Genomic DNA, 18,172 nt, shown 5'->3' with positions numbered 1-18,172 from the left:
CACAGACCTGATCAAATATGCCGGAGGCAGAAGCTTTTTCCAGGTGACAACACCATGAAGTGGTCCTCCACCAGACGGGCGCCGTGTCTTTCTGATGGCTTGGAACCAGACATTCGCAGGAGCAGCACGGCCCAGACTCCAGAGGCCCCGGCAGCTGAAGGCAGGGAGGAGTGGGGCGCCAGGGGGAGGAGCTCTCCCGGATCTGCCGAGTGTGAAGGACAAAAGAGCCGGTGTATTCAAGCGCGCCGCACCGTCACCCGTCAGCGCTCGGCTCAGGAGCCATCCGAGCAGGCAGCACTCACTTTAAACAGGCTTCGAGTCAACGGCGCGGCTCCAAACTGTCGGCTCCTATAGACGAAGGGGAAATGCCTTCCTGTGCAGGATGACAAATACGCATCTAAAATCTCACCGGCATCCAGCCCCATGCTCTTGTGGAGTCTGGCCATCGTGTTTCAGCTGCAGGCCAGATCACTCCCCTGCTTCTGAGCTGTTTAGCCTCACACGCGGCTCGCTTGCTCCTCCAAACGTCGGGGCGTTTCTCACTGACTGGCTTGAGATGAGAGTCAGCGCGGCTGAGTCGGAGGCCCTGGTTGGCTGTTACAGCTGCGGGTGCCCTCCTCGCTCAGGCTGAGGAGCCCTGGGTGGTGACTCTGGTCCTCTGAGATGAAAGACGGCGTCCCCCAGGGAGAGACCGAAGCAACACAGTGATGCGCCGTGATAGGATGGAGTTTGTGTGGGGAGTGAGGAGGATTGGATGGTTCTGGGGGTTTAGGCCTGCACTAATCCATCATGTCCACTTCACCTCAGGAGCAGAAGAGGAGGCAGGTCAGGTCCGCTCTTCCACAGCTGAGGCGTGTTCCGTTCTGAAGCCAGACGCTGAGAAGTAGCTCGCGAGGAGGGCGGTCGGGGGAGGGAGGGGGCGCTGTCAGAACTGGCCGTCCAGCCTCTGTGTTCTGTGAGTTTCCACCAGGGATGGCGTAATTGACAATGGCTAACAGCAGCGCGCAGCCCTGTTGAATGGCCAGTGGTGATTGGAGCGGACGCTCCCGGGGGACGGCCATCCCAGATCCTGCTCCTGATATAATTGTTAGTCAGAGAATTTCTGCTTGGCTGGGCCGCACACTCCCAGGCTGCCGGACAGTGGCAGGCACTTGCACAGAAAAACTGGATGCTGAGCTTTTTCAAACAGCAGAGCGCTGGACCTGGCCTCCCTTGGCCAGTCGGCTCACCAGAGTACCATGCTAGTGATGGCGCTGTGGCGGCGGAGGCAGGGGCCGCGCTCCCTCTGGCCTCACTGGGCCGGTCGGCTCACCAAAGTACCACGCTAGTGACGGCGCTGTGGCGGCGGAGGCAGGGGCCCGCGCTCCCTCTGGCCTACCTTGGCCGGTCGGCTCACCAGAGTAGTGACTGGCTCTGCTGTCTCTCCTTCAACCAGGAGGGCCCGAGGGCCTCGGCGCCGGCGCCCCCAGGAGGCCACGTGCAGGTGGCGTGATGGGAGCCTCACCTGTGGCGGACGACTGGCTCGCTCGCTTCAGCGCCCCCCCTCCTCCTGCAGCAGATCCATAACAGTGGAACAGGTGACTTTCATGCTGCTGTCAGGACTGATCTCATTTCTGCTGGGTGAGTGATTGCAATTGGCTTTGCCTCATCAGATAATTAATCTATGTCAGCATTAATTGGAAAAGAGAATAATTACAGCGGGTGTTGACAGGAATCCCGGGCTCCTCCAGACTTCCAGGATCCGGGGCAGGAGCGGCGGAAGGCCCTGACCTCAGCCGGCGGCCCGCGAGCGCCAGCCCGGCCCTCAGGCTCCGCCCCCCCACCGCACCCCTCCTCCCCCCAACGCTGTCTCCCTCAATCACTTTTCAATATTCAATCTTAATTTTGTGGAAGTTTAGCATTTTCAATGAGCTGGAGATGAATGATTAATGAATAAATTTCAATGCTTCATTTTGTCCATGGATCATTAGTTAAGTCCTTTGTGGGAAGGACCTGAGAAAGGAGTGAAATTATTGAGACATTAGCCTGCAGCGATCCAGGGGTAAATAGTGAGCCCAGACGGATGTGGTGCGCCCCCCCGTCCGCCTCACTTTTCAGTGCTGACAGTCACGTTCACCTGTGTCGGGCCGTGTGGACACAACAACAGCAGGTCCGCAGCTCCTGTACGGTGGTCCAGATCTTCACACCTCAGACCCGGATGTCGCTCTCGTCTGCTGCTCTGTGAGAACACAGCAGCCGCGTTCGCCTCTTCTCTGTGAGGAGGCACATCTTTCAGGGGACATTTTGATTTACAGGCTGCACGATTCTCAATTTCATGGCGGCGCCGCCATGCAGACGCTGGGCCCGTCTCGCGCGGATTCACTCCAGCGCGCGCCTTTGGCCGGCCATGTGAAGCCGAGTGAATCAGAGCGACGTCCCGTCTCCTGAAGTTCTGCTGCAGATTTCTTCAGAGGAGCAAAAAGAAGCCAAGGTCCCCGTCAGCGAGGCTGAGAAAGCTGCAGAAGTGGAGCAAAAGAATGTGAGCAGAAAGACAGACAGAGATTGGTGCCACCGCTTCTGAAAATATCAGTGAGAAGAGAGCTGGACACCGCGGCAGCGCTCTGGTCAGGTGACGCGCTGCAACACGCCGCAGGTCAGGCAGCCAGTGCTGGTCCTCACAGGTCAGGCTCTGGTCAGATGTTGATCCTCAGGAGACAAACGATGGTCCCACTCCTGCCGCTGATGCCGTGTGCAGCAGAGTACCAGAGGGTGATGGCTCTTGGTTGACCTTGACCTTGTCCCCCTATGACCTTGACCTCCCATTCTCCACAGAGCACCTGCAGTGGCTGGATGGTGAGGTGATGGTGAGGCAGCAGAGTACCAGAGGGTGATGGCGGAGTGAGGTTGTGGAGGTCGGCGCAGGACGCCAGACGCTGGTGGAGAGTGAACTCGTGTTCTGAAATGGAGCAGGCAGTAGGTCCATTTCTGGCTCCGATCTGTCCTGGAGCTCCAGGTGCTGCTCCTGTAGGTCATGGCCAGGGCCTTCAGTGGTGTTGGAGAGTGTCACTCGCCCCAGTATACAGTATTTACTGTGTGTTGCAGGGAAAGCAAGCGAGGAAAGACTGGCTCTGAACCCGTGTCAAGCACGTACATGATCCTGACTGGAGTCTGTTCCTTTCACGCTGCGGTGTCAGCAGCCGTCCGTCACGGCAGAGCGAGGCGGCGCGTCTGCTCAGGTGAGGCTCGGCCGCGCGGCGCGGTGCGGCGCGGCGCGGTGCGGCGCGGCGCCTGACACCTTCAGCAGAGGAACAAGAGGTGCTCCTGGTGTTTCCTCTGAGCAGGATCATCATTTGTGGAAGAGTCTCTGACGTTTGTGGCGAGCTAGCATGAGAATAAATCCCTGGCTCGGAACATCTTTTAGTTAATTAGAGTCAATCAATCCCAACTTTGCTCAGTTACCGGTGTGAAACCAGAGGATAATGAGCAGAAATCAGCATGCTGATTGGAAAACACAAATTACAGCTGTTCAAGAGAAACTCATCCACTTCTCTTCTGTTGGAGCCGGAGCCTGCTGCGCCCATGTCAAATGAGCATGGCGTCGCTCTTAATGGATCCTTCCCTGAAAGTGCTCCTGGATCATTAAAAAAATGGGCTGCAGTGGCGCCGCGCCTCACAGCGCCGACGTGGCGTGGACGCAGGTCGACCGTGGGACTGGCAGGACGTGAACATGAGCCTCCATCATGCTGCCCCCTCGACCCTCCATTTCGAACACCGCACCTGTCCAGACCTCCTGACCTCTCACCTCAGCAGTCCTCCTTGACTCTTCACCTCCGACTCTTCCACAGGTTCTGTCCTATAGCCCGGTGGTTCTTAACCCCAGGGCCGGCGCCCATGGTGGGGCCAAAAGCGCCCCCTAGCTTCACCCCTCTGGGCCGCCAGACGCTCGCCTCTAACCCATGAGCCAGGTGTGGTGGCAGCAGTGAGTCAGTGAACGGACCTGACCGCTGCTCATCTGTGAGAGTCACCAACTATGGAGGAGTTCAAGAAACAATGAAGAAGGAAGTGATGGCGCCCCCTACAGTACAGACTGTTCACCTTTTGAAAATTAATTTGAAGATTTTATGGCGATCACTTCATTTACACTTCACTTATATCTTCTTTGGAGTGAACATGACTTGCAGCTGCTTCTGCTGCTGGTTGGACTTTTCCATGACTGATATCTTTGTGATGATCACATGCTTTCATGTCACTTCACAAGGTTTCGCTTTGTTTACGTGTCAGTAAATAAAATATGGTTGTTGATCACAAATGAGTCAAGAGTCATGAACCAGGTCTATGGCTTGAATGAGCCCCGGGGCCACTGGTTCTGGATCAGACAGGTCCAGAGCCCCTGCCCTGACAGTGGTCTCCACCCCCTTCCTGTCCCTCAGGCTCAGGCTCAGACTGCTCTCCCGCCGGTCGGCGCTAGTCCAAGCGAGACCTTGATGAAAAAGAGTGACGCGGATCTGACGGTGGGACGTCATGTCGCAGTACGGCCCGACTTGAGCCTGGCACCTCTCTAGGCCGGGGGCGCAGCCTGACACGGGCTCCACAGCTCCTGCCACCACGGCGCCTGCCAGCAGCAGCCGCTTCCTACTGTGTTGATGATTTCCCGGGAATCCAAGGGGTGTAGATAATACAGGACGCACTGCTTGGTCCCATTTGTTTCACTTGTCAGTGGAGTGAGTAATTGGGAGTGCTGACCATATTAGACAGAGAATTTCCCAAAGATAGCACTTCAACAGCGGCAACACAAAAGTACGGTTGAGGAATTAAAAGCTCGGCGTCGGAGAATTCAAATCAGTATGGAATAATTTGCCGGCTTCCTCTGCCAACGGAATCCACTCAAGTTTGTCTGTGACAACACAAATTGTGCTTTCCACATATTGTTTGGGATGATTGTGTTTCACAAACAGAGGCGTGCTGGGCTTTAAGGGGAAATATTGATACTTGCTAATACAATGGGGCTCATCTTGCAATTCTCCCAAGGAACAACTATCAGTCCTGCTACAGCGGCTCCTGCGTCCCCAGGTGACCGCGCCACTGAGCCCGGCCCGCTCCATTGCTCCCCACTCCACGCCTGCTGCCACCCTGAAGGTAGATGCATCACGCTGGGGAGAGCGCTCAGCAGCAGCCCCCCCCCCTCCACCAGCACACCCCGCCCTGCTCCCTGAAGCCCAAGTCTCCCCAGGTGAGTCGCCTCACACCTGCACTGCACAGCACGTGAGAGTGGCCAGACGCGCACACACACAGGCGCTCTGGAGGGGACGGCGCCTGTTCCTCTCTGCTCACCTCCCGGCTGCTGCCTGGCTCCCTGAGCCGTGTCTGTGGTGGAGATCTGGGGCTTTCAAACAGCAGGCCCACCACCCACTGCTCCCTCTCTCACAGAGGAGTCGCAACTGACTCACTGAAGTCAGCAGCGTCTATTATCATGATTGTCATCATTGTGACGATTATTATTATTGTTCATCTTCTGTTGTTGTTGTTGCTGTTGTAGATGCAGCAGCAGAGTGGAAGAAGCAGAAGGTTAGTCCACTAAAGTGTAAAACACGTTTGCGACGTCTCAAGTCAAACATTTGAAACAGATTTCTTTGCAACGTGTTTCCAGCACCCAGTGATGGATGAAACCATGATCCAAGTCAAGGTTCCAGTTGATGATGTGCTGTTCAGCAGTACCTTTGATTGACGTTGCGAAATAAAACAAATGAAATGGCCTCTTCTTTTTATGAACCTGGTCGTCGGATGGGAACATTGTTGCACACTGAGCGAGGTCTGAGCGAGGCGCTGCAGCTGGTGGCGGTGGCAGGCTTGGTGCCTGACAATGGCCTCCTCATCTCTGACTTTGTTTTCAGCGCAGAGAAGCCTGGTAATCTCTGACACACCGACCCCAAGTCCGGCTTCACCGGTCGCAATAGTGCAGGAGACTTAGTTAACACATATTTTACAAAGCAGATGCTATCGCTCCTCTCCATGATATGAATATGATATGTTCCCTGATCTGTAAACAGCTGCTTATCTTGCTTCTCCACGATAAGAGAAAGTGCTGAGGATTTCCGCTGGCTGAGCACATTTGGGCTGAAGCTTTCACACGTCACAAATTGCAGATGGGAAGCAGTGATCTTGAACAGCCGATCGCACTTGCGTGACCATCTGACACCTTCCATTTAGGAAAATAATACTTTCTCTCTTAGCATCGCCCTCTGCAGCCGCCAGCCTCGCGCCAGACGCTGCCACTCACAACTTCTGCTTTTGTGTCATTGCCCTGATTAGATGTTCCGTCTTTAATCGGTTTTCCGTGAACCCAGCACACGCTGCCGGCGCCGCGCGGCTGGACTGCACCAGCCAACAATCCTTTCGATTGTGATCCTCATGTAAGCCACGCCTTTGTTGCATTCAGAGAGCCGGCCAGACCTGGACCCGTGTCACATCCTGGACTCCTGTGTGACCCGTGGCACTGGGCTTCGCATCGCTCACGTCACCCGGTGCCAACACAGCGGCACCAGCACTGCGTCTTCGCTTCGGTCGCCGTGAAGTGGCTAGTCTTTGTGTGGGAGATGCTGGTTGAACCTCTGAGACTGTCTGTGATGTCAGGAGAGCTCTCTCTGGAGGGAGCGGCCATGTTTGTTGTGTTGCAGGAGGCGTCGGACTTTCGTGAGCAAAACGTCCAGGGTGGGCGGGCAAGCGTGATGGCTCCCTCCGTCCGTCCGTGTGAAGGAAGGTGATGGATGGCGACAGTGGAAGGTAGCGGCCTGACAGACAGACTCTTCCTGTGGAGCTTATTATCCCAGCGTGCTGCTTCCACTCGACGGTCAGTGAGCAGAAGTATCGTCTGCGCTCCGTTTGAAAATGATGATAAACTCCAGTTAAAAAAGGCTGCTATTTACTGCAGAAGCTCATATTCCCCTAATGGTGAGCACAGAGGTAGACGTGGAGCGTGTGCAGTATGACAGATAAATACCAGTCGGGTTAACTGGTACAGAGAGTTGTAAATCACTGTAGTGTGATTCCTTGTCTCAAAGGGTTTAATTAGTCTGGAAATTCTTCTCTTATCTGATGACCCCCCTCCCTCTGCACACTGCAACAACTTACAGCCATAAACGCCCCGCGATCTGCAGACCAGCGGCCTCAGGAGACTGACTTGCTACCAAGAACTCAAAGAGTTGGAAGTGGTCATTTCCCTGGCTCCGAATCGCTCGGCAGAGAGGCCCGCCGCCGCCGCCGCCGCCGCCGGCGACGTGTCTGCCGCCTCCGCCGCCGCCGCGTCCTTCCACCTGCTGCTGCATGGCGCTAGCTAGCAAGGCGTCGCTGTGTCTCCTCGACGGGAACAAACTCGTCTTTCCCGATCTGTCACTTCAGAACTTGCGAGGTATCTGTCACGCCTGCTCCCGGGGGACTCTTGTTAGTTGATGCACTAATTGAGCTCTTTATTTAATTGACAGTTTTTTCTGTCCTAATAAGCCTTTTTGGACCACGAGTTTGATTAGCTGCAGCATTTGGAACGGCGTGGAGTGGCTTTCAAGCTGACGCCTCCTTTTCCATCTGGCAAAAGGGATGAAAGGATGTCCTGCACAGGCTGTGTAACGCCTGCGCCGCAGCGTCAGGTGCGACCCGGCGGAGCGGACTGGACGCCGTGCTCCGGGTGTCCCAGGGCCGAGGCCACAACACCACCAACAAACCCTGCGTTTAGCTGGCTAGCATTAGCACGGGCTAGCATCTGAGCCTGGCCAAGATATCGGGACACGTCAGGGAGAATGCAGCCACAGCGAGAGTGACTCATCTCAGTTGGGAATCCTTCCTGAGTCATTATCTGCAACTCAGCATGAGGTCTTTGTCCAGGATCCGGTGCGGTTCAAGCACATGTCCAGGCGCACAGGTTAGACGCCGAGCGAATGCTCGTCTCAAGGTGCTAAATCATTGATAACTTGAAAACTAGGACCTGGGCCTATGGCGTCCCCATGGTTCACTCTGGGCGAGAGTCACTCGGACTGCTTGCAGGGTTTAACCTCCTCGGGCTCAGGCGACGGAGCTTGCTCACTGGTGAGTAAGGACGAGCAAGCGCAGCGACGCGACTGGCGTCCACGGTCGTCATGTGACTCCACCGTCCCACAGGCAGCCCCTGGTTTTCTGTGTCCGCTCACCGGCCGCCTGCGGCCTTTGCTTTGCATTCACAGAGCACATTTCTCTGCTTAAACGTGCTCCTCCCGACGGAAGAGGTGCGGCAGGAGCAGCGTGGCGTGTTTGCGTGCGAGTCACAGATGCAGGACCGGGGCACCGTCCTGTGAGGGGGACCGGGCTGGAGGCAGGATGAGACGAGGGGTTATTTTGCCGATGGAGATTAAGGCAGGGGGGCTTTTTGTCATTTGTGCGAGACAAGCCATTCATCCATCCAGTTCACAGCCAAAAAAAGGCTGGTCCCAGAAATTAGCAGTTTCAGCTCAGCAGCAAAGTCGTCGGGCTGTGAAGGCAGAGAGAAATTGACTAATTAGCAATGCGCACTAAAACTTGACGGTTCTCTCCATAACAGCGAGGAAAAGACTGGGCTTGTTCTCCCCCCTTCCCTCTCCTCTTTCTTTCTTTCTTTCTTTCTTCCATAGATGTTTGAAATCGCAGTCATTTACGCTCGGCAGTTTTTACAATAGCCTTGAGCCATAATTCCGCCAGTCTCTCCAGCATCCAGCGCCCTGCATGGTCTCTCTCCACCGGCCATGCGCGACCGCTTCTCTCCCCAACCGTGGATTTCCTATTACTCTGGTTACGACTCACTGAGCCCCAGGCCCAAGGATAATGATGTGTTGTTTCTTGGTAGCATAATTTGTCACACGTATATTTCTTCTTCTTCTTCTTCTTCTTCTCTAGCAGAAAGCACAGCTCCCTCTCACACTCCCGCACACTCTTCTCCTTCATTCACAAGATCCAAATAAGCAGAAACACAGACTTGAAGAGTTGGGCTGCTGCTCGCCGGCCGTGCACTTGGAGGGGAAGCCCTCCGCTGCTTTCTGGGGAAGAGAGGAGAACAAAGGACGCGGCTCCAGGGGAGCGCTACTTTCCTCGTCGTCGGGAGCTGAAGTCAGGTAAGTTTCTCTTCTTCTCTGAGAGATGCAGCTCGCGTCCGTCGGCGGCGCTTTGCCGGGGATCCGCGTGCGCAAGTTTACGCACAATACGCTGGTAAAATGCGCCTCGTCGTCTCGTCGGGCGGCAGCACTCGAGCTTATTGGAGGAAACTTTGGCGACGGAGGCGATTTTAGGCGGATTTTTCATCGATACTCGCGCCCGCACGCGCGAGGCTGCGCCGCGGCGGACGACTTCCAGACCTACTGAGGCTCCGTGGGTGTTTGCCGCGCGCGGCAGCGGGACGCCGAGCGGTCTCTCCGCCTTCCACAGCGGCGCGGTCTCGCTCCCGACCCGGCCGCGCTGCAGCAGCAGCAGCAGCAGCAGCCGCTCCGCGTCTCTGCCGAACCGCGCCGCGCCGCGCCGCGCCGCGCTCGATCCAGCCCGAATAATGTGGGGAAAAGTAGCGGCGGAGGCGCTTTTTTTGGAGTTGAAAGTCCAGTTTGGATGTGTGGGGGCCTGACTGTTTTGTGTTGCTCAGGTGGCGTCCACAGTCAGGAAGCCATGTCCAGATCGGGCGACAGAACCTCCACCTTTGACCCAACACACAGCGACACCTTGCTGCACGGGCTCAACCTCCTGTGGAGGAAGCAGCTGTTCTGCGATGTGACTCTCACCGCGCAGGGACAACAGTTCCACTGCCACAAAGCTGTGCTGGCGTCCTGCTCCCAGTACTTCAGGTCGCTCTTCTCCTCCCATAATGTCATCAACAACGAGGGCGGTAAAGGGGACCTGGCCAGCGCCGGCACCCCGTCCTCCTCCCCGGACGACAAGCTGGCCACCCCCACCGCCAGACCCATCAACAACCTGGTCCTCCAGGGCTGCTCCTCCATCGGACTGAGGCTGGTGTTGGAGTACCTGTACACCGCCAACGTGACTCTGTCCCTGGACACTGTGGAAGAGGTGCTGTCGGTCAGCAAGATTCTCAACGTCCCCCAGATCACCAAGCTCAGCGTCCAGTTCCTCAACGACCAGATCTCGGTGCAGAACTACAAGCAGATCTGCAAGATCGCCGCGCTGCACGGCCTGGACGAGACCAAGAAGCTGGCCAACAAGTACCTGGTGGAGGACGTGCTGCTGCTGAACTTTGAGGAGATGTGCGCCATGCTGGACGCTCTGCCTCCTCCGGTGGAGTCGGAGCTGGCTCTCTTCCAGATGTCGGTGCTGTGGTTGGAGCATGAGCGCGAGACTCGGATGCACTACGCCCCGGACCTGATGAAGAGGCTGCGCTTCGCCCTCATCCCCGCGCCCGAGCTGGTGGAGAGGGTGCAGTCGGTGGACTTCATGAGGAGCGACCCGGTGTGCCAGAAGCTGCTCCTGGATGCCATGAACTACCACCTGATGCCCTTCAGGCAGCACTGCCGGCAGACCACCGCCAGCAGGTGAGCACCCTTCTCCCAGATTATCTGAGGCCAGGGGACTTTAGTCGAAGGGTGTCGAGGAGGACGACCCCGACTGAGAGGGCAGGGGATTCATGGGTCTGAGAGCAGTTCAGGCTGCAGCTTGTCTGAGAATAATGTGAAAGAGCTCGGGGACGAGACACAAGTCCGACGTGTGGTGAGTGTCTGTGGCGGGGCGGAAGCTCTTCTGAGTGTAGGACCTCAACCCACTTCACCAGTCTGAACACGCAGCGAGCTTCCACTCCGTAGCTGAGCCCAACACACTGCTCCAGTATCACCTGTCCAATCACACCACCTCGGAGGCGTGGCACAGTTTTCCGATTCCATCCTCAGATGTCATTGTGCTGACCAGAAGCTGTCTTTATTCACCCATCAAACTCGATTTCCCTAACCACCGACCAGTGTTTGTAGCGAGAGCCTGGAGGATTGCTCTTGGCCACCAGGTGGCAACCTCCCTGACCTCAGTGGTGACTGGTCTCTGGGGGGTCATCTTCATGGTGTCACAAACACAGGTGTCACGTCGCTGCAGCTGCCTTGAAAGCAGAGCAGGTTACTGAGGGAGCCTGAACTCTGTCACGTCATTGAGGCTCCGTCTCCACGGTCAGCTCCGTGAAGACGTCGGCGTCACGGACGCCACAGCAGCAGATACATCAGCAACTCTCTGACACATGGCAGCTGCAGGCACAAGACTGGTGCGTCGGAGCCCTCCGCCTGGCTGAGCACAGTCACGGCTCCGAGAAACCAATGACTTTCTCTGGAGCTCGTCTGAAGCCAGGAATCTATTGGAGGAATCACAGACCTCATTGGAGCATCCAACAATTCACTGAAGAAAGAAAGTAACGAAGGAGGTGATGAGGAGGAGCGTCCTGAGATGAGAACGGTAGTGACGGAGGAGGGCGGGGCCATCCACCTGCCCAGCAGTCGGACGCTGCCCCGGAACTTCGAGCGTCCGGAAACAGTGACACCAGAAAGCAGCGGATGAAAGATGGGCGCCGCAGATGAGCTGCACTGAATGAGCAGGGGACGAGGAATCCTCATCATGAGCTTCACATGTTCCTCTCATCTCAATTCATCACCATTATCTATGTCCAGGGGCTCATTTGCATATGAATCGCGAGCGACTCGCTGGAGCAGTGCAATAGGGAAGAAGGTGAGGGCGGCGGCACAGAAAGGCCAGCTATTGCTAATCTTTCACTCGACTGTTGCGATGAACCGGAGGCTTGGTGCACGAGCAGGCGGATGGCTCTTCAGCATGTCAGGGCAGGACACATGAGCAGGGAGGCGGAGAATGGAGACGGGAGTCCGGACTGAAGCTGACTCTCCATCGGAGTCGCACCCCTGAATGTTCCCGCGTGTGTGGTTTCTGCAACACAGGGACACGAGACGGTGAAATGGAGCGCAGGTGCACAAGTTCAAGGACTCAACCATACACGTACCTTAGAAGAAATAAGGCTCAAAATCATATCTCCCACTTGAATCACAGTGATGGGAGCGGTACAAACGCAACACATAGATCACGGTGCCTAACTCGCTCCTGAGCTAGCGGGAGTTCCCCTTAACCACTAACCAGCAGCTAACTATGGAAACTCATGTTAACATCCCACAGTCGCCACTGACATGTCGCGACTGAACTGAGCTAAATGACGAACAGACGTGCACACACACACACACACACACACACACACACACACGCCTGACAAACAACATCACTCACTGCGCTCAGACGCGCGCGCACATACGTCAGAATCACCACAGCCGCCCTCATCCACGGTGCATTCAAGGACCATGCCAGTGTGGGAATTTACAAGTGCAGCAATTAAAAACAATCTTAAAGGAACAGTAGCACCTTTTGCTCTCTGGGCCCAGACTGCAGCTTCATCAATCTGCTCAGAGGTGTCATCGTGTGGACAGGCTTATGCGCCTGCAGGCCTGTCCTCACTTCGCAGCCAACTTGGAAGCCATCATTCGAGCACGTTCAATAACAGGTCCACATCGCTGCTTGGCCCCGCCCCCGGCCTCCTGGAGCAGAGCTTCTTCCTTCTGTCTGATCAGTGTCTTGGAACATGTTATTGTGATAGAACGTGCTCCATGCAGAAGGCTGCGACTCTGACAGGCAACACCGAGCCCATCGCTCCTTCAGACTGTCACCTGGAAGCGCATCGACCAGGGTCAGGAGGGGACAGTGGAGGGTGGGGCTGGCTCCCCTCAGAGGGAGAAGCAGCTTGTTGGTACGATACAGAACCTTCGACAGGTCAAGCTTCCTCCTCAGATCATCACCGAGCTGAGGTACAGGGCTGAGGACTCTCTCATGAGAGCTGAAGGCAGACCATGCTGTTGAGTGTGTTCCCCTCATGACTGTCCAACTCCTGCTCTCCTAGGATCCGGTCCAACAAGAGGATGCTGTTACTGGTGGGGGGTTTACCTCCCGGACCCGATCGCCTCCCCAGCAATTTGGTCCAGTACTATGACGACGAGAAAAAGACCTGGAAGATCCTGACCAGTGAGTACAGAGTGGCAGCCTGAGCGACTGTGTCCGCCATGATGTTCCGCTTCAGCTGCAGAGCTTGTCTCATGTTGTGCTGCTGGAGCCCAGGAGAACCCTGGTCCATCCCACTAGTGTGTCCACGCGTGACCCTCTTGCTGAGAACCGCGACTGCATCTGTCTGAGGTGAGCTGAGAGCAGGGAGCGGAGGTGCTGGTCCCGTGGTGGACCCCGTGAAGCCAGAACTCATCACTCTGGAGCGTCTCTGCAGCTTGGCCTTTAGCTTCCAGAGATGGCGCTTTATATTCATAACTTCGTTATTCGTCCCTACAACTGTTTGTTCTCTGAATCTTGCGAGGGGACGAGTGCGTCCGTCTCCCGTGACCTTTCCACGCTCCCTGCGCTGCCTTCTTGTCTGATTGCAAAGGTCAAACAGCCGTTAATGGGAACGAATATTTTCCATATTGAGCCTGTATCTGCTGGAGCCATTTCTCAGGCGCCTCTTCATCCATACTTGTTAGCGGCGCGGCCCTCCAGTCCTCGATGGCGTCCACGTGGTGGATGGCTGCATCTTCTGCTTCCCGGCAGCTGGCTGCTGTTTACGTGCTGATTTTCTCATTGAAGCCACACTGGAGGGTGTGAAGCGCTGGGAGCGAAAGGTCACCGGGGATTTCCATCACTCACAGCTCAAAAGTTAACACTCAAATGGTCCGTGACCAAGTGGAAGGACAAAAGTGCCAAATCATCCCCTGAGCACTCCAGTGACCACCTGATGTAGCTTCCACACAATGGCTGCCGAATATGAAGATTATTAACATTCAATCATAACTTTTCAATGAGGCGAAACCTGAGAGGGACAGGCTTTGATTAAGACATTCATCAACGCAATTTGGGCACAATCTGATGCCTCCCTCGTCAGAGGCGGCGGCGGCTGCTTCCACTGCCAAGTTTGCCATCTAGCGTGCGCGCAGCGGGAAGACAAAGAGCGCGCAGGCCGAGGGCAGCGCTCGCCCTTCTGCCGGGACGCAGCGGACGGAAAACGTCCGCGGCCGCGCCTCGCCTTTACCCAGCCACCCAGCGGCGGCGGAATAACGGCGGCGGCGGAGGCGCGCCTGCTGAGGAGGCGCTCATGCGAGCCGCTTCCGTGCGCAGGGTTCTGACTCCCTCTAGTGAGCCTCACAGCTCACTGTCTCACTGGGAGAAGCAGGTCCGTGTTGCTCTGCACATGCGTGGTGAAGGAAGGGCTGACGGGCCCGGGACTCTGACGCACGACTCGGCGCTGAGATGAGGAGACCGCAGTCTGACTTCTGCAGTGAAAGTCAGGGAAGCTCTTGGTGGAAATGACCTGCTCCTCTCCTGGTAATGACCAGTGACCACACTGTGGTTTGGAGGTTCTGTGACCAGGATGGAGAAGGCAGTCATGGGTTTGCACCCCAGTGCAGCAGGGGGAGCCCTTGAGCAGGCTGTGTGGCTGTGGACCGAGCCTTGGTTGGTGTGAGGAGACAGTGACGATGATGATGGAGGAGACCACTGATCACAGCTGGGGCTTTGTGCTGCTGGAGCAGGGCAGGTGAGAAGGACGGTCTGCTCCATCCTCTCCAACTCTCCCACCGTGGGTGTGCGTCTGACCGGTCCTTGGAAGCAGGATGAGTCAGGTCTGCCGCTCGTGCGAACTCATGGCTGTGGGCCCCCTCCACCTTCACCCGTCTTCATCGTGTCCTCCTGCTGGTCCCTCCTCCGTCTCTGTGTTCACTGCCAAGGTGGCTCCCAGCTGGGCTCTTCACTCTGTAAAGAACGCCTCGTGCTTCCTGTTAACTGGTGATCCAGTGCTCTGGGTCCTTCTGCCGCGCCGCTGCGTGTGAGGGCGGGCCCTCCTGCTGCTCCGCACGCTGTACGCCGTCACACACGCCAGCTTAATCATCTGCTCTTCTGCCAGACTTAAAAGTCGCTCGACGTCAGATGAAGAGCAGCTCATCCGTGTCCTATACTCTGCTGACTGCTGGAAGATCATGTAAACAGCAGGTGAGAGAAGGCGGCAGTGGTATGGCGCTCGCCTTTGGGGAGCAGTGGAGGCAGGCAGCCTAATCCGCTGGTTCAAGATAAAGCTGTGTTTGGCGTGTGGCGTGCGCGCGACTATCCCGCCGCCGAGGCGGAGTGAGAGGCCAATTGGAAAGGAATGAGATTCAAGGCTGTCTAATTCTGCAGCGCGTGCCATCCATCAGGCGCCGGGGAGGCGACAGTGGAAATGACTGATGGAGACGGACAGGTGGGCTCCAACATTCCACTGGTTTGTGCTCCAAAAGCACCAAGTCTGAGATTTATTGAGTGAACATGATGGTGTTCATTATGACTGTCACCTAAGAGCACTTCTCCGTCTCGCGATGGGGTCACCTCCGCGGGAAGCGATGGAGTGTTTGCCGTGGCAATGGTGGTGAATTTCCCCTCGACGCTTGAAACCTGCGGCGGCGAGAGTGGCGTTGGTCAGGAACACGGCGCCGACGTGCTTCTCTCTGCTTCTGTGCAACACTCACTCACTCACTCACTCGCACGCCTCTCTCTGTGTTCTCCTCCAGTCATGCCTTACAACAGCGCCCATCACTGCGTGGTGGAGGTGGAGAACTTCCTGCTGCTGCTGGGCGGCGAGGACCAGTGGAACCCCAACGGTACACAAGCCCTCCTGCTGAATTCACGCACCATTAGCTGTTGGTCAGGCCGCCTTAGCCGAGCAGCTAACCCACTGGCCTCATCTCTTATTGCAGGGAAACACAGCACTAACTTCGTCAGCCGATACGATCCGAGATTCAACAGCTGGATCCAGCTGCCACCGATGCAGGAGAGGTGAGTCCGCACCTGCTGGTCCTCGTGATCAGAGGGACCTTCTCCGGCATGTGGGAGGTGTGGAGCGTGTAGTAAAGCTGCTTTGGTGGCGTCGCAGGAGGGCCAGCTTCTTCGCCTGCCGCCTGGACAAGCACCTGTACGTCATCGGTGGGAGGAACGAGTCGGGCTATCTCTCCAGCGTGGAGTCCTACAACCTGGAGACCAACGAGTGGAACTACGTGTCGCCGCTGCCGCAGCCTCTGGCCGCCCACGCTGGAGCCGTGCACAACGGCAAGATCTACATATCAGGTGAGGCCAGGAGCCAGGACCCCGGCGCAGGAGGCGGGGAGACGTCTGGCCGCGGCGCGCTGATGTCGTGGCCCTCCCGTGGTGATCAGGTGCTTCTGTGCTCAGGTGGCGTTCACAACGGCGAGTACGTGTCCTGGCTCTACTGTTACGACCCCGTCATGGACGTGTGGGCGCGGAAGCAGGACATGAACACCAAGCGAGCCATCCACACCCTGGCTGGCATGAACGACCGCCTCTACGCCATCGGTGGCAACCATCTGAAAGGTGAGAGAAGTGAGGCCCGACTCGGCACGTCGCTCTCTATCACCTTTGAATAAACATTCTTCCATTTGGGAGGTTAGACACCTTCATCCGAAAGTGGCGAGGCTATTTTCACGGGTGTTTCTTGACTGTCACGGCGCTCAGGGCCACAGATGTGAGCGGCGAGGCCCTCTGTATTTGGCCTGCAGAACGTCCTGAATGACTGGAGCGTCTCCCGTCGTCTTCCCTTTCACAGCTCTCTGAGGGACGAGAGCTTTTTGGCGTCTCTTGAGCTGGGGTGAAGTGTGTTGCAGCAATAGTGGGGAGGAAGCCCGAGGCCTGGAACATGGAGCTAACGCCACCACGTGTTCCTTTCTCACAGGTTTCTCTCATTTAGACGTCATGTTGGTGGAGTGCTACGACCCCAAGGCGGACCAGTGGAACATCCTGCAGACCCCCATCCTGGAGGGCCGCAGCGGCCCCGGCTGCGCCGTTCTGGAGGACAGCATCTTCCTGGTGGGGGGCTACAGCTGGAGCATGGTACTGACTGGAACACAGTGAGCCCGCAGGGCGTGGGCGTCAGCCTCATCCTCTCCTCCTCTGGCCTTCACAGGGAGCCTACAAGTCCTCCACCATCTGCTACAGCCCCGAGAAGGCCACGTGGACAGAGCTGGAGGGTGAGGTGGCCGAGCCTCTGGCAGGTCCGGCGTGCTCCACCGTGGTCCTGCCCGCCTGCCTGCCCTTCAACAAATGACAACTAATGACACCAGGTGGTGAGGAGCAGCAGAGCGCTTGGGAAGAGGACCATCACTGAGCAAACACAACCGCCAGTCTGTGTATATCAAGTATTTTTTTACAGGGTGGACACTTTGGTTCAAAACGTGTGTGTGTGTGTGTGTATCTAAGCTCCGTGTTCGGGGAGGTGGTGGCTGCTTCCCTTTTCTGATCTTGCCAGTAAGTGTTTTCCTCCTCTGTAGCACGAATAGTGTCGAACAGCAACGTAGCCTTCAGACCCATCGTATCTTGTGCGCAGTCCAGACACCTGCTGCTGAGGCGTCAGCTGGTGGGGTAGCGGGACCCCTTCTGCTCACGCAGCCTCAGTGTGGGCGCCGCTCCCTCCGAGGTTTTGAGTGTTGAAGATAAATCAGAAGGAAATTGTACAATCAAAGAGTCAAGCCGTGCCAGCGAGGGTCCGGGCTGCATGTGAGCTCCGGCACAGCTGCCCACCAGCTGGAATGTGAATGGAGTAGGTGCTGTGTGTAAAATATCTGGGGAAGGTTTTGTTTCCGTCTCGTCTGCATCACACCCTTTTGAAACATGGCGCTGCTTTGCTCACTCTTGTACATAGCGGCTTGCAGTGGAACATTTTCTGTGCACTCAACTTTGGATTTATTCTCAAATCCTGTTATTGTCCTTTGCATTTTAGGAAATGAAAATAAACTGACTCTTGACGATTGAACTACCACGGCTCTTGTGAAACTCTGCAGTGCAGCCACTGGCCCCTGCGCGCTCCGCCCAGATGAAGGGGCCACACACAGACGTATCAGGCCATGAACATGACACGAGTGTCACAGACAGGACACGCACCACTCCGTGCTCGCGTGCTGCTGGACGGCAGGATCCTTGGCTTCCTTGTTGGGCTGCTGCCGGATCCCTTCTGATCCACGTCACGGGCTCTCGGCACGCTCTGCTCCAGACACCAGGATCCTCTCACTGAGTCGGGATCGTCCGGGGTCTGCTGACCAGGGAACAGGTCATCAGAAGATGGAAGCAGGGACCGGTCTTCAGGCAGAGCCCG

The 18,172-nt window shown here is 56.6% G+C and overlaps 1 protein-coding gene across 1 annotated transcript; it reads left to right on the top strand.

Moving 5' to 3' along the window:
- The first annotated feature begins 8,912 nt into the window (after positions 1 to 8,912).
- Positions 8,913 to 17,820, top strand: klhl14 (kelch-like family member 14). The gene is made up of 9 exons (XM_053883483.1): positions 8,913 to 9,089; positions 9,608 to 10,508; positions 12,905 to 13,026; positions 15,582 to 15,671; positions 15,768 to 15,846; positions 15,944 to 16,134; positions 16,240 to 16,398; positions 16,757 to 16,914; positions 16,988 to 17,820. Exons 2-9 carry the CDS (start codon positions 9,631 to 9,633, stop codon positions 17,126 to 17,128), a joined length of 1,818 nt encoding a protein of 605 aa, XP_053739458.1. The 5' UTR covers positions 8,913 to 9,089; positions 9,608 to 9,630; the 3' UTR covers positions 17,129 to 17,820.
- Positions 17,821 to 18,172: the final 352 nt, after the last annotated feature.

This window comes from Synchiropus splendidus, chromosome 13 (genome assembly GCF_027744825.2).
Source record: "Synchiropus splendidus isolate RoL2022-P1 chromosome 13, RoL_Sspl_1.0, whole genome shotgun sequence".
NCBI lineage: Eukaryota > Metazoa > Chordata > Actinopteri > Syngnathiformes > Callionymidae > Synchiropus > Synchiropus splendidus.
Note: the sequence above shows the minus strand (reverse complement) of the source record. Positions and strands in the feature narration are given on the sequence as shown.